Source organism: Gadus morhua, chromosome 19, assembly GCF_902167405.1.
Source record: "Gadus morhua chromosome 19, gadMor3.0, whole genome shotgun sequence".
NCBI classification, from domain to species: domain Eukaryota; kingdom Metazoa; phylum Chordata; class Actinopteri; order Gadiformes; family Gadidae; genus Gadus; species Gadus morhua.
Genome location: NC_044066.1, coordinates 15896782 through 15912850, shown reverse-complemented (window position 1 = coordinate 15912850; position 16069 = coordinate 15896782). Strand labels below are relative to the sequence as shown.

At 46.5% G+C, this 16069-nt stretch overlaps 1 protein-coding gene across 2 annotated transcripts in view; it reads right to left on the bottom strand.

Moving 5' to 3' along the window:
- Window positions 1-15807, bottom strand: part of lin7a (lin-7 homolog A (C. elegans)) — a 40121-nt gene extending 24314 nt beyond the window's left edge. For both annotated transcript variants that reach the window (XM_030341905.1, XM_030341904.1), the window contains exons 1-2: window positions 15654-15807; window positions 677-795 (exon numbers count right to left, since the gene is read on the bottom strand). In XM_030341905.1, the coding sequence (XP_030197765.1) occupies window positions 677-795; window positions 15654-15690 (156 nt within the window). In that variant the 5' untranslated portion in view covers window positions 15691-15807. The remainder of the gene's footprint in view (window positions 1-676; window positions 796-15653) is intronic.
- Between the last annotated feature and the right edge of the window lie 262 nt (window positions 15808-16069).

Below are 16069 nucleotides of genomic sequence, written 5' to 3'. Positions count from 1 at the left end.
GGGCAGAACTTGGTAACGTCAGCTTGTTGTTGGGTCTGCCAATATTATATTACCAGGGCATATGCTGCACTGACGATTTAGGCGAGTGAAGGTTTAACACTATGCTTACAAGCACATAGCAGTCAGTGATTTTGGCATACTGCATACTTTTCCATACTATGTATTGGTAAATGGTAAATGGTCTGCATTTATACAGTCACCAGTGTAACCAGTGGCGACTCAAAGCGCTTTACAATATTGCCCAACATTCACCCATTCATGCAGACATTCACACACCAACGGCAGTGTCTACCATGCAAAGAGATAGCCAGTTCGTTGGGAGCAGTCAGGGTGAGGCGGCTTGCTCAGAGACACTTCAAAACTCAGCTAGGAGCTATGTCCTAGCTGGGACATACTACGTGGACATACTATTCCCCATACTGGGTCATACTACTCTTCTTTTCTAGGATACGTAATAGTATGGTAGCATGGGTTTCGGAACGCAGGGACAGTGTCACTCGAACATGAATCAAGCTTGTTGTGGATACCAGGCCCGGCTGTGAATAGTGGAAAAAAACTCAATGACGTGTTGATTCCGCTGGGATTGATTTCTCGTCCTTCTCCTCATCCTCCCTTCCTTCCTGTTCCTCCTCATTAAGACGCGTTGTCCCGTCCGTCAAGCCGGGCGCCAACTCACCTCCCGGATGGCGGTACAGAACTCGCTCTGCAGGACCTTCTTCAGGGACTGCAGCTTGTGGCCCGGAACGTCGCCGGACTCCTGCAGCTTCTCCAGCAGCTCGATTGCCCGCGCGATGTCTGGTAGAGAGACATAGAGAGAGAAGGGGAAGTTAAGCTGTGCTAGCATTTTGCTATCTAGCTATGACTGGGAGAGAGACAGAGGGGACGTTAAGCTGTGCTAGCATGTTGTAGCTAGCAACGAGAGAGAGAGAGAGAGAGAGGTGCCAAGGTTATATAAACATCCTTAGTGTACCAACAGCAATATGTTTTTTCTCTTTCTTCTGACAAATGTACTTATTGTAAGTTGCTTTGGATAGATAAAAGTGTCTGCTAAATGCCCCAAATGTAGAACTAGAGAAAACAGCGAAAAGGAAGAGAAGGAACTGAACTGTGGAACTGAGAATGGGGAGAGAGCGAGAAAGGAGAACGAGAGCAAGAGAGATAAGACACACCGTGAAATGAAAAATTGACTTTTTAACCTCGTTGGCCGATTCCCAGGCCCATCCTTCACCTGTCCAACCGAGTTTGCCTCCAACGCTGACAACCATCTTTTTATTTTGGCTGAAATTCTAATAAACCTCCCATCTGACCTGTTCGAATCATAAAGGATCAGAATCAGATTCCTCTTTTATTGTGTGCCATACTCATATAATATTTAACGTTTTGAACGCCATTTTAAATTGTATTCACGTGGGACGTAAGATACACTCTGCAGGGTTGTATTTTTTTAAGGACTTTGTTTAAAGACTTCGGTTCAAGATGTCCGTTTCACGTTGGTTTAGTTGGAACTTCATTCGCCCAAATCCCCCAACACAAAACACTTGAGTCTGCCAGATTTTATTTGATCAATGTCCATATAATCAAACACTATCACTGACTGCCAAAACGGCAGCTGTTTCTCATCTGATTGGAGACCTGGCAGTTTTGAAATTTGATTGGTTACTCTCATTGACTAACGTTATTTACTATGCAGTTGCTTCTTGCATTCACACAGTCTATAGTCCTCTTTTGTCGGAGTATGTTCACTCCGCACGGTTCAGACTATAGACTCCAGTTCGCAAAAAATAAAATAAATCGATATCGCGATACAGAACACACTGCGAGCAGGAAAGAAAGACAATAACTAAAGAATGGAGGAGACGTGGGTCTGCGATCTCGGGACAAATCGATGGGCCGGATGCAAGGTTGAGGCTAGGTTAGAGATACAGAGAGATGGAGGGACGGAGGGGAGAGGGAAAGAGGGGGAGACATAGAGAAAGAAGGAGGGAGAGAGAGACTGGTTGGGGAAGAAACACAGAGAGAGAGAGTGGGAGAGACTGAGATGGGGGAGTAATGGAGAGAGAGGGAGAGAGAGACTGAGCGAGCAGAAGGAAAGAGAGAGGGAAACAAAGAGAGACAGTGGGAGAGAGACTGAGATGAGGGAGTAATAGAGAGAGAGGGAGAGAGAGACTGAGGGAGGGAGAGTGAGGGAATAGATGAGAAAAGAGATCCACAACAGAGCAGACTTGTTTTTATTCGCTCAAAGCAAGAGAGAGAGACAAAGAGAGAGAGTGGGAGAGAGACTGAGATGAGGGAGTAATATAGAGAGAGAGGGAGAGAGAGACTGAGGGAGGGAGGGAGGGAGAGTGAGGGAATAGATAAGGAAAGAGAGATCCACAACACAGCAGACTTGTTTGTATTCGCTCAATGCTATGCATGAGAAAGTGTGAGAACAGCAAAGTCAAGGTGTTATCTGTTCTGTGTCGATGGGCTGTGAGTGTGTGTGTGTGTGTGTGTGTGTGTGTGTGTGTGTGTGTGTGTGTGTGTGTGTGTGTGTGTGTGTGTGTGTGTGTGTGTGTGTGTGGTTTTCAAGGTATCCATTATGCTGGGGGGGTGTAGTCGACCCTGACTTTAAGGTCTATCTCTCTCTTGTTCTCTCTCTCTTGTTCTCTCTCTCTCTCTCTTGTTCTCTCTCTCTCTCTCTCTCTCTCTCTCTCTCTCTCTCTCTCTCTCTCTCTCTCTCTCTCTCCCTCGTTCTCTCTCTCTCTCTCTCTCTCTCTCTCTCTCTCTCTCTCTCTCTCTCTCTCTCTCTCTCTCTCTCTCTCCCCCTCCCTCCCTCTCTCTCTCTCTCTCTCTCTCTCTCTCTCTCTCTCTCTCTCTCTCTCTCTCTCTCTCTCTCTCTCTCTCTCTCTCTCTCTCTCTCTCTCTCTCTCTCTCTCTCTCCCCCTCCCTCCCTCCCCCCCTCTCTCTCTCTCTCTCTCTCCCTCCCTCCCCCCCCCTCTCTCTCTCTCTCTCTCTCTCTCTCTCCCTCTCTCTCTCTCTCTCTCTCTCTCTCTCTCTCTCTCTCTCCCCCTCCCCCTCCCCCTCCCTCTCTCTCTCTCTCTCTCTCTCTCTCTCTCTCTCTCTCTCTCTCTCTCTCTCTCTCTCTCTCTCTCTCTCTCTCCCCCTCCCCCTCCCTCTCTCCCTCTCTCTCTCTCTCTCTCTCTCTCTCTCTCCCTCTACTTTTCTCTCTCATTCTCTCTCTCTCCTTTTAAATTCAGCGGAGTGAGCTCGCAGGCTGCTGATTAATCCACCGCCGTCAGACTCTGCGGGGGGTCTCGTAAAAAGCCGAACTCCCAGAACCCACTTGGGGATGCGTTCACACTTTACTATTTGGCGCTATAAATGGAAACTTTGTTCTGAGGAAACCTGTTATGGTGATGATTATGCATTTGGGATTGAGTAATAAATTTGAACAAGAGATGCGAACAGCTTTTTACGGCGGAGGCTTTCGCCTAACTACATTTGAAAGTCGTTACTTTTTTATAACGGTGTGTTTATATTTTTTGGAGAGCCCGAGGCTTTTCAGAGTAAGAGCGTGAGTTTTAATAGCGACGTTAACTCATAATATGTTTCATTCCCTGGCAGTCAACAATGTGCACGAATAGTTGTTAGTCATACAACTTTATTAACATGGACCTCTTTATTGAATTACTATAATAATGGAATGAAAATAATTCCTCTGCTCCATCCGATTTTACCAGCGCTTCATTGGAACGAAACAACTTATTTCTGATTGGACGTTGTGTGGAGGAAGGTCAAACTATTCACTAAGTATTTACGCGTTCTACTGAAATATATACGACCTGATTAACAGCAAAACCGCATAATAACACAAAATAGGGTACAATATGAAGAGGACGTTTACAGTGTGCAGTACATTCAGTGTACAGTACATCCACCTATAAGAAATGTTCCAAAAACACTTTTTCACTTCTCGCACACCTCTGCACACTCCAACCCCCTCTACGAAACCAGCTCAAACCGGTTGCGGTGTTCCACCAGCAGATCTGCTTTGCTCATTTCCCAGCGTTTTCGTTTACATGACTGCATGCCTTCATCCTTACTTGCTCACAGGTCAACGGATCGATGCCTGCAACACAAACACTTCAGCACCCACGCAGCGACGCTGAGGGGAGCAGGAAAAGCTTTTAGGTGTGCAGTCTTGCCGGGCCAAAAGTACAGAGAGTAGTGCTCTGTTTGTTGATTCAGTATACCTGCGCAGCCATCCCCAACGCCCATGGCCTGAGCAATGCAGGCATCCCCGAGCAAGAGGCCCTGAACCCCATACCCGTCTCCCAGCGCCTCGCCTCTGAATTCACAGTAAGAGGCTCTGGATCACAGCGTCTGATCAATGGATAAATGGCATTTTATGCAGCACTTTTCTGACCAGTATGGCCTAACATTCACCCATTCATGAACGCACCGACGGCGGTGTCGACCATGCAAGGCGACAGCCAGCTCGTCAGGAGCAGTTAGAGGTGTCTTGCTCAGGATCACCTCGATCCTCGGCGAGGAGGAGCCGGAGATAGAACTAGCTCTACCTCCTGAATATGATAAAATATTAACAATACTGTTTTACAACATAAAAAAAGCTAAAAGGGTACGTTCCCCATTTGTACGCTTTCATTCGTATTTCAAAGTTTGTTTGTTTGTAAAGACAATCAAGCTCGCACCTCAACAATCCGTCGTCTGACCCAGTTCTGTCTTGAACCCGCCACAATAAAAGCGTGGTGTGCATTGTTTGTCGTAGCCTGAAAATTGCTGTCTCATTACTGATATCAAGATTTGTGGTGACTGCAGGCGGGAAGCAGGCCAGTAATGGTTGTTGTTGGCGCGGGCGTGGGACAATCCCTGTGGGTTGTCATGATAATGCTGCTCAGCCATGAATCACTCTCGCAGCCCTCTGTAGTGGCCGGAGTGTAGTGTCTGAAGTGGGGGCCAGTGTTGCAGATACTACAAAATAAAAGCGCTGTGTGTGGTTTGTTTGCTTTGATCCACGTTGGGGATGATTTTTTAGGTATGCAAGTCACGTGCGCTCAAAGAGTAACTCACCATCAGCCAATATGGAAGAGAGGCCAATATAGAACAGTGATATTAAATCAGATAAAACATATCTGTATATCCAGAGGCTTTTATATCGGGCCATTTATAATTTTTGATGTTATTAAAACTGGGATGTGCAGAAGCCTTCAAGGGATAGCTCATAGTACTAGAACACAGTACATGATACAAGTTCCACAAATACCAAGTGAGTCCAGTGATTCCGAAGGATAGCTCATAGTACTAGTACACAGTATCGATGACCAGTGCAACACAGGCCTAGTGAGTCCAGTACAATCCAAAGGATACCTCATAGTACTAGTATACAGTACACAGTACCAGTACGACAAAGGCCTATTGAATCCAGTATAATCTGAAGGAATCATGCCAATGATCTGTGTTAAAAGGGATAACACCACGTAGTACTATTCCACATTGTTTCTGCTTGGAACAATGTCAGAAAAACAAAGCTTCTTGCAATCCAGTGGCTCTATTAGAAACAATGGGTATGCGCTACTATAATTTGTGGCTGTTCTCCTCATCCACAACTGGAGGTCACTTGGACTAACCTTATGCTAAATGACAAAAGGTAAATGTCAAAACAAGCCATACAACCATTGAATCTTGTAAAAACGGCTTTGCAGCTTTACCATGTAGACGAAGAAGCAAGAAGACTCACGCAGTCAGGGCTACTCTCGCTATTTAGTCTCTTATCCAAAGCGACTTCAGATACAAGTCATTAAGGAGAAGGTGAGAGGCTTAAGCCATCCTACTCAAGGATGCCTTGAAATGGTAAATGGACTGCAATTATACAGCGCTTTCCTAACCACTCAAATTGCTTCATCATACAGCTAACATTCGACCATTCATGCACACATTCACACACCGACGGCGGTGTCAACCATGCAAGGCGACATCCAGCTCATCGGGAGCATTTAGGGTTAGGTGCCTTGCTCAGGGACACCTCGACACTCAACGCTAGTGTTGAGGTGGTCGAGGACCCGTGGATCAAACTAGCGACCATTCGGTTATCAGCCAACCCGCTCTACCTCCTGAGCCAAATGCTGCCCCTTTAAGGGTCAACTGCAGACATGGGCATCACCCCAGGTCCTGGCTGACCATGTCTCGCTTTGACCGTCCCCTGCCTTACATTTCAGACACAATCCTGAGACAGAGACCTTGACTCCCAGACCCCATCTCTGGCACACCCACAACACACAACAGGCACCTTAGGGGTAATCTACTTTGCCTCGGGAGTCAAAAGTCCCCTTCACCTTGGGTTCAGACGTAAACAATGTCAGCCGGCGGGAGGTTTGGAGTTATGGTTTCGCGCTCCACCAGCCACACAGCCTCTGCGGGAGCGGCGATGGGAGATTCCTTCTCATTAGAGAGCAGGCCATGCGTCACAGATCTCTTCACCGCTGAATGTCTCCTCCCGCGACTCGTTAGCTGCTGGCTCGTTAGCCGCATCTCCTCTAGCCTCATCAAGGCAGCGGCGGCTGACTTCAGAGCTCAGGAACTTGATTTTTAGAGGAAAGTTAAATATCACAGTTTTTTCTTTTTTTTTTAGCAGTAGTTTCTAAACTTGGGGTCCCCTGATTTGCATTTGGGGGAGCCGGAGATTGCTGATTGAAGTAATAAGTATTTGATGGTTCATTTTAGCAAACATTTGCTTTAAAAGGGCTCATAAATGTCTTTTTTATGATGCATAGAAAATAGATAATGATTCCTAGCCAAGAGCAAACTACTAGCTACTAATCACTTAGACTTTAGTAGAGATGCGATTACAATCACCAGGACATTGATATCCCCGGCATATGTTGATTTGGTATAACAATTGGTGTGGAAGCAGATGCATCGAGAGTTACAGTTTAAGTTGGGGTTCCAAACTTCCTCAGTGCTAGAAATAGTCAAAAATCTCATTAATGAGCATAAGGGGTGAGGCATAGACGTTGGCTGTCTGGGTTTTGAACACAGAACTCAATATTGCCTCAAACGCGCTGAACTATCCAGCCCCAAGGCCACCATCCTCCACCACATGGAAAAATTACAATTGTAAAGTGAAAAACGTATTGATAATGATAATTCAAAAATAATAACAGTAATGCCAGCCAGAGCCGAAGGCAAAGCACGGTCGGGGCCCCTACTTCACGTCACTTTTTGATCCCTAAATTACACCGCTGGTACGAAAAAAGCGACCATTGTGTGACAGCGTAATTGCGAGTATCTGCCGGTTAATAGGCAGTAATGTGCGGTAATAATATGTGTCCCGCGCTCTGGCGACGGCGTGTGCCCGTTGGCGCGCGGCCGCGAGATCTTCTTCCCGCAGTTCATTTATAAATGCAATGTTTAATCTCGCGCCGTCTTTGAGGAGAGCAAGAGGTGGAGTTTCCTGGCGATCAGTCTTCATCTGATATGACACTAATGCTCGGATGTATCATAAAACGCTGTAGTCTCGGGCTCAATGCAAATCAGGCTGATGAAACGCTTGATATGAATATCAGTCTGTGGTGTTTTTGTTCAAGCACGCAAGCGCAATTAACCTTTAGGTTCCGGGAAAGTGCTGTTTTTCAGGTGCATGCAAATACTCCCTTGGTTGGAACGACACTCTGGTACGCTGGTGTGCGTTTGCAAAAGTTTTTGGTCATTATGAGTTTGGTAAATGTTTTCTTCAGGTCCAAAACGTCTGATCTTCATGGTCTGTGAAGCTAGAGCGAAGCAAGAAGAAAAAAAATAAAAACACAGCCGTAGAGCTCACAGTAGGGGACTGGACCCCATGGTGGAAAAGCTTCCTAAACTCAGTTATGCAGTCAAACGGCAAATTACATTACACCCTATATGGGAGGAAGGGGGGGAGAGGGAGAGAGACAGCGAGAACCCTGCCTGTGCTGAACAAACCAAGCAAACATTGTTATTTTCCACAGATACTGGACCATCAGAAGCTGAACCTGACCGGTAAGCTTCAGGGGTGGATAAAGGTTAAAAGCATGCAAACATACCTTTTACACTTTCATGTCTATAATTTCAACTCATCATACGATGTTATGTAATTCTTGCCTCAAAAGTCATTGACATTCAGGGTAAATCTTACTCTGCTAGTTCGCTAGAGACTCGATTCTCTAGGCCAAGAACCATCTTTGTTGATGTAACAAAGGGAGTGAACCTATCACAGGCCTAGATGTAAATCTTTTGTATTTATGCAACATGTTTAAAGTTACTTCGGAAGAGAAGGGGACAGGTTCAAGGTGCGTTTGATCATTAAAAGTAGTCTCTGAGAGGCGAAATGAAGAGGAGATTTGCTTTAGGATACGATATGGTATAATCACTGAATGTGAATTTGTGGAGATAAGGAAAATCCATCTGATAGCCTGTATCCTGGCGACATGTGGCTCAGGAGGTAGAGCGGGTTGGCAGGTAACTGGAAGGTTGCTAGTTCGAGTGTCAGGGTGTCCCTGAGCAAGAAACCTCACCCTGACTGCTCCGGACGAGCTGGCTGTGGCCCTGCGTGGCTGACACCGCCGTCTGTGTGTGAATGTGAGCATGAATGGGTGAATGTTAGGCAATATTGTTAAGCGCTTTGAATGGCAGATGGTTAGAAAAGCGCTGAATGAATGCAGTCCCAAAAAAATAAAAAAATCCCTTGAGCATCGTGGCCATGATGGTGTTTTTGAAATTATTCTGCGATTCCCCATGAATGGCTTAACAGCCATTCTGGGTACCGTACTGTGCCTCCTGGGGAACATCCGGCTATGTTCCATCGAGTCCTGACTCAAGATATACATTCAAACCTGGAACACTCAATCTAGGACCACCACCGCTGTGGTGGAATCATCCAGGACGTTTCTAGAAAAAAAAAATGAAAAAGCTTGCCATGCAATCACAAGAAATGTAATTTGCTCCGATATAATACCCAGACTCCCCTGGCATAATTTCCCACTGGCTACACAGCAGCTACAGATGTTTGAAACATCTGTGACGTTTCTATCCACCTCGCTGAATATAACTCCTGTGAAACAAACCTTTCCAGCCATTCCGCTTTGATAGCGAACGACTGCTTTTAAACTGACACACTACGTGTGATGCTAGGTCTGACTGCGTACGTAGTGCAGCTAGTCAGCTAGCTCCACACATCCATGTTCTGACTGATGTTTGGAGCTAAGCTCCACACATCCATGTTCTGACTGATGTTTGGAGCTAAGCTCCACACATTCATGTTCTGACTGATGTGTGTAGCTAGTTATCTAGCTCCCCATATTCATGCTCTGACTGATGTGTGGAGCTATTTAGCTAGCTCCACACATCCATGTTCTGACTGATGTGTGGAGCTATTTAGCTAGCTTCACAGCTAGTTAGCTCGCATCACACACTCATGTTCTGATGTAGGAGAAAGCCGGAGCGATGCATCGTGCACTTTACTTCTGGATGGAGATGTATTGTTGTCATCTCACACTTCACCGGACAACTATAAGCTGTTTACCGAAGGTCCTTGTGACCATACTGATAACAATCATCATCAAATAAGACGGATTGATTCACTACAGAAAGGGGATTCAGGACGTTGATGATGATGATTATGATGATGATGATGATGATGATGATGATGATGATGATGATGGAGGCAGATGTGATGCTAGCCTAAACAAACAAGCCTTAAACGTTATTAGGGGCACAAACTGTTTTGCATACAGCAGCCTTTGAGGTTGCATCTTCTTTAGGTGGATAAACACAGTGGGACCGAGATATACAGTGAGAGTCTAACGGGGTTGGCGTAACAACATGTCAGGAGTCATGGCAACGAACATGCATTCTTTTTGTGCTCTCCATGCAAGTCTTTGTGTTAGCCTTCGTGCTATGTGCTAGTCTCTGTGCTAGCATTTGCGACAGTCCTTGTGATAGCCTTTGCACTCATCTTCGTGCTATCCTGTGTGATAGTCTTTGTGCTAACTCGCTATGTTCTAGCAATATGGTATATATCCTAGTCTTTGTGCTAGCCTATGTGTTGGCATTTGTGCTAGCATTCTGCTAACCAATATTTTAGACTTCATGCTAGCCTTCTGCTTGTCCATGTGCTAGTCTTTGTGCTAGCCTTTCCACTGGCCGCCACGCTAGCCTTCATTCTATCCCATTATTTAGTCATGCTAGCCTTCTGCTAGCCTTGGTGCTGTCCTCCTTGCTAGCCCTCGTCCCCACATGCTCCCAGCCTTGATGGCGATCGCTCTCAGCACGAGGCTATTGGCTAACAAAAGGTCGCCCTCATCCTTCAATAAACGAGCAAAATGTCAGGCCGCTGAGCGATGTTTCCGGGGGCAGATTACAACGAGGGGCATCAGCGACCTGACAAGAGGTTTGAGCTATTGCTTTGGAAGCGGTGTGTGCCACGCTGGGCAGCGGTCCAGCCCCTAAGTGTAATGAGATCACTAATAATCATAAAAGGCTGTGATCCATCAAGAGCGTTTTAATGTAAAACGACAAGGTGTATATGGACACGGTCAGAATCGTCAACATCGGTCGTCAAACACGCGTGTGAAACACACACGTCGTGAAAATCAATGACCTTTAACAAGTCTATCACTCGCGTAATTTGCCTCATGGGCCTTGATACACACAGAGAGAGTGCGTATCCCTTTCCCCCTTTTTATACTCATGAGGACTAATGAGGACCATAAGGGCTGAGTGGAGCCACACGCAGAGTGTGGATGGATGGACGGCAGATGAACCACAGCAGAAGGCTGCCCTGAGGAGACCTCCTCGCCGCGGGACGTGACACAGCTCCAATCACCGCTGACCCGGAAACCTCCGACTACGACTCGGCAAAAAGAAAAGAAGAAAAAGAGAGAGGTTCCGGAGCTGTTTTCGGCGGGCTTTAATGGGGCCCACACACCGCCCAGACTCACAAACCAACCGCCAACTGCCTTTCTCCGAACCACACCGTTGCCTCTCATCTGACCCGTCTGGCAGAAAAGTTGCATCGAAACACACCGCGGAGACTACCGCCAACTGCAAAGTAGTGTGTACTTTCTGTGCTCGCGTCGCGAGATGCAGTAAGTCTGCTTAACATCGGGTGGTGCTAGTATCGTGACACTTCGCTCCTCCCACACACCACGATGATCCGCCGGACACAACCGATCATAGCATTCAATGGCTCCAATCCTCAGATCGCCAACGCTCTCAGACTTGCATGTTGTATCGCACCGGACACTGTCCGCGTGGTTTCAAAGGCTTTCAACACAGCTGAACACACGTTTCAGATGGCCAACGGTTGGGCCAGTCTGTTCCACACTTCAATGGGCATCGGAGAGAGATTTAATGTTTGTTTTTATTATTCCTACAAACGCTGCTTTATATAAACTGCTCCGATTAGGCCCTGCTGGATTAAGCTGTGATCTCCTCATTACCGTTTTATTCATATATTTATTGATCTTTTTTTCCTTTTTTTTAACGGATGATTCATTTCTTTGAAAGAGAGAGAGACTAATGGTTCGTGCAGGAGACTGCTGGACTTTCAAGCCAGACAGAAACCGAATCTTCTCTTTTACAGCTCGCTTCTCCCCCCCCCCCCCCCCCCCCCCCCCCCCCCCCCAGACAAGATTAATTGGCTGGAGAGAGAGAGAGAGAGAGAGAGAGAGAGAGAGAGAGAGAGAGAGAGAGAGAGAGAGAGAGAGAGAGAGAGAGAGAGAGAGAGAGAGAGAGAGAGAGAGAGAGAGAGAGAGAGAGAGAGAGAGAGATGCACTTGCTGAACTGTATACATTCCCTTTGAGGATCCCTGCTAGTGTATTGCTTTCTCTTTTTAGTTATTTAGCAAATGCTTTTATCCTAAGCGACTGACTGTGGATTCAGATACATGTCATTAAGGAGTAGGTAGTGGTTAGACAGTAATGAGACAGGTCATTAAGGAATCTAGGGGTTAGATGCTACCGATTCAGGTCATTAAGGAACAGGTAGGGGTTAGGTAATCTTGCTTAAGGGTGCCTAAAGTTAGACAGTGGATGTTGGGGATAGATGTTCTGGCTAGCACCCTCTCCTGCCCCTAATGATGGGGTTTAATCAGCGCTCAGAGGCCATATAAACTGAAACGATGATGACAAGAGGAAGATGGCTCGGTCACTAAACAGCCAGCCAGCTACAATCTCTCTCTGGCAAAATAAATCAAGAGTTGAAACGCTTTTGGTCATTCCCTGAAGTGGAGGGGAGAGGCTAGGGGGCCAGACAGCGTTTTGTCAGAAAAGAAACACTTTGAGCGGGAAAGTTCTAACTCTGACAGCTTGTCCAAGTTTCCCGTGCCTACGTTTGGTTTGAAACCTCGACATTCTCCGTTGGACGGGCGAAGTCAGCCCGACCGTCTCTCGACGGGACCAATTAGAAACACCTCCCCCCCAGTTCCCAGTATTTTCATGTCCATCAGTCGGCATGAAGTTAAATCGAGTAAAACACTGACTTGTTCACTGCCTGTAATTTTCTCAACAGGGACTTTTGGCATTTCATTAAAGCGGTGAATAAAAACACAGGACTTTAATGCCTGTGCGTCTTGAATAATAAAGGTAATAATGGAAGAAAATAAAACCAAATGTAAAATGTGAGATGCATGAAGCATCTCATGCATGTGAAACGATTTGCAAACTGCAATAATGTGACTGGTGGTATCTCCAAAGACATACAAGCTCTGTTTTTTACAAGAAGGAACATTTAAAAACTCCTTAAGCAATGCTCTCATTGGACGGGCGACGCATAAGCAACGCCCATCAGCCTATCACAACTCTCTCATCTCCAAAACAATAGTGCGGGAGACAGGAAGCGTACGCTGGCTGTGTGCTGACCTCCAACGAAGCTGGCCGGCAAAACTACTTCCTTTAAACCCAATGCCAGGGGGGACTCTCTTTAGTTTCTGGGAGATGGATATTAATCAACTCCCAGCCGAATACATTTACATTTACATTTAGGGAATTAACAGACGCTTTTATCCAAAGCGACTTACAATGAGTACATTTGTCAGAAGAAAGAGAAACAATAAATCACTGACGATGCAGAAAGGATGTTCATAGAAGCTAGAGCCAAGCACTCACAATCGCTAGGTTAACCCATTCCCTGCATACAACAAAGATGACTAGGATAAGATGCTACACGATGCTAAGCACTATTTTCAAGTGCAAGGATGTTCAACATAAAATAAGTGCGTACATTAAGTGCCAGGAGGTACACATACAATAAGTACGTAAGAGGCCTGTGTGTGTGTGTGTGTGTGTGTGTGTGTGGGGGGGGGGGGGGGTAAGGGGATAGGCTATGAAGAATCTAAGGGAACTCAGAAGTCTAGATTCTCTAGACTTCGCCCTTTAGTTTCTTGGAGATGGGTATTCATCAACTCCCAGTCGAATCCCGGGATTGAACCCACCGTACTCTTTCCCCCCGTCCTCACTGAGTGAGCACTGAGTGCCTCTGACGTATCTGAATCCACTGATGTGCCTTGAATTCACTGCTTGTCTGCCAAATGACCAAACAGCAAACGGATTTGTGGCCGCAGGGGCGGCGTGCTTGACGATTCCAGCTCCCGTATCGAACGCTATGGTTATTTACTGTACTACTCGTCGCCGTAATGGTGGTAAACACCTGTGTGGCGCGTGAGTGAGTCACATAAATACAGGTTCTCGAGTCACGACTAAATAATAGCCTTTAGTAATGGTCCATGTTCCGCATCTGCTCAGAGACCACTGCTATTGGACGAAAGAACAAACTCACTGTGTGCGTGTTCAATTAAACAAATCTGGAAAGAAATGTTCCCGCTGCAACAGACACAACAAAACAGAGGAATGAAAGTATGATTCTAAACACATAGGCCGGATAGGAGTCCTACTCCCGAAAGAAAGGGACTGGGTTTGATTCCCCGATGTCCACAGCCAGCTGTAGGTATCCTTGAGCAAAAGGCCCAATATCCCTGCTCCTTAATGACATGTATCTGACTTCACTGTGAATCCTTTCTGACAAGACCATATGCTGATGAATAGTCAAATAAATAGAAACATAACAGGTCAACAACAAGACAACAGAAAGAGGAGAACGCAAAATAGCAACAGGCAGTTGGATTCCTTGTGGACAAAGATTTCATCTATTGAAGACGAACAGAGATGATCGAATTGATTAGCTTCCTGAAAATCGGATGTAAATCCTTTGTGCATGGTACAATCCCGGCCCAAGGCCAGATAGATACTCCTACATAGGCTCAGGGTTTGAAAACAAGCTTGCCACAAAATAATCCCACCAGCTAAACTCAAAGTAAACAAACAATATCCGTTCTGAATCTGCAGTTTACAGTTTAGAATTCCAAGAAATGCAAGTAACATACAAGTAACAGCTCAAGTAAAATACATGGCTCATATTCAATTTCTTTTGAGATGATTTCATATTCAGTCTTTGATCGTCGGTAACTCAATATGTGAGCTGGGGGGGGGGGCGTTGCCAATGAAAACAGAAAGTTTAGGGAGGACTTAAGAGGAATCAGACTGGTGGTCTAGTACTGTGCAACCCATCACTGTCAGAGAACATATTGATGTTGGAGTTCAAAGGGCCAGTCAACCATCGAATGAGTTACAACAGTCTTATAAGTGTATCACCTCTGTGTTTCCTCACCGACCACCTGTGGGGGTGATTATATTAGTATATTCCTCTCTGGTTACTCGGCAGTGGACGGTAAACCTAAACCATCGCTACCCTACGAGCGGAAATGCCTGAGGTGGCTCTCATGTTTCTCTATTTCTGACAGCAACTCCCACGTCCGATGAGATGCATAAAGATAACAGCCAAACCACTTTTAGCTCCCGAATAAACACGTCTAAAACGAGAGACACATCGCTCAGTAGGTGATGATTGTGGAAATATTTTGCATAACACGATACCTGCCTTAAATGTCAACCACGTGACCTTCAACGAGCGCAGAACATCCGTGTCGTTATGAGGAGAAGGAGACGAAACAGCTTTATTTAATTTGGTCTGCAGGTTTGCTCTTGTGTGCATGTAGAACCACAACAGGTAGGAAGAGTGGGAACCAACGCTATGAGGTGAATGTCCTGTTATCTGGGGTCATCAAGCTGCCCCCCCCCCCCCCCCCACACACACACACACACACACGCACACACACACACTCATTCTGATATTATTAAAACGGATCTAGAGTATTGACTCTATGAAGAAGCGGTGCTACGGGGATTGCGTCCTACAAACCATCATACTAATGATGGACTACACTGGAAATCCGGTCGCTTGCATCATTTGACTCCAAAACAAACGCGCAATTAATTTGTTTCACTGACTTGCCCAGTAAACAAACAAACAAACAAACACCAAAAGAGCTGCGCATTGAGAGAGAGAATCTCTCCATCCGTCGCAAGTTGCCTTTTTTCTGAAACACCAGGCAACAGACGAAAACGCATCCAGCAGCGCGACATCGCGTTCCCTCCACTCGAAACACGCTCAGCATCCAGACGTCGGACAGCAGAGCCACTCGGGAAACGAAGGGAGGGAGGGATGTAGGGGAGGAAGTTTATTTTGGGGGAGCGATGATTTGGAGAAGGAGCGAAGAAGAAATCGCCGAAGACGGCGCGCCTTACCTCGATCCAGAGTGAGCGGTTGGACTACCGTCGCCATGGCTGCTTGTATCACCGGAGACGGAGCAACGACTACGAGGGGGGGAAGCGAGATGCAGCATCAGAGGCGCGTCTCCCGCCCACCGCGCGCGCGTCGAGCGAACGGGTCGCGCTCGGCGTCTGTGGGCGTGGCTGAGCTGCAGCATCAGAGGCGCGTCTCCCGCCCGCGCGTGGTGGGCGGGGCGGCGAGATGAGGAGGCTCAAAACCTGCCACACACACACACACACACACACACACACACACACACACACACACACACACACACACACACACACACACACACACACACACACACACACACACACACACACATCCCTCTGTTGTTTTGATAGTTATTTGCTTTTGTTTCTGACCGGATGAGCGTTTGCTATGCTACGGT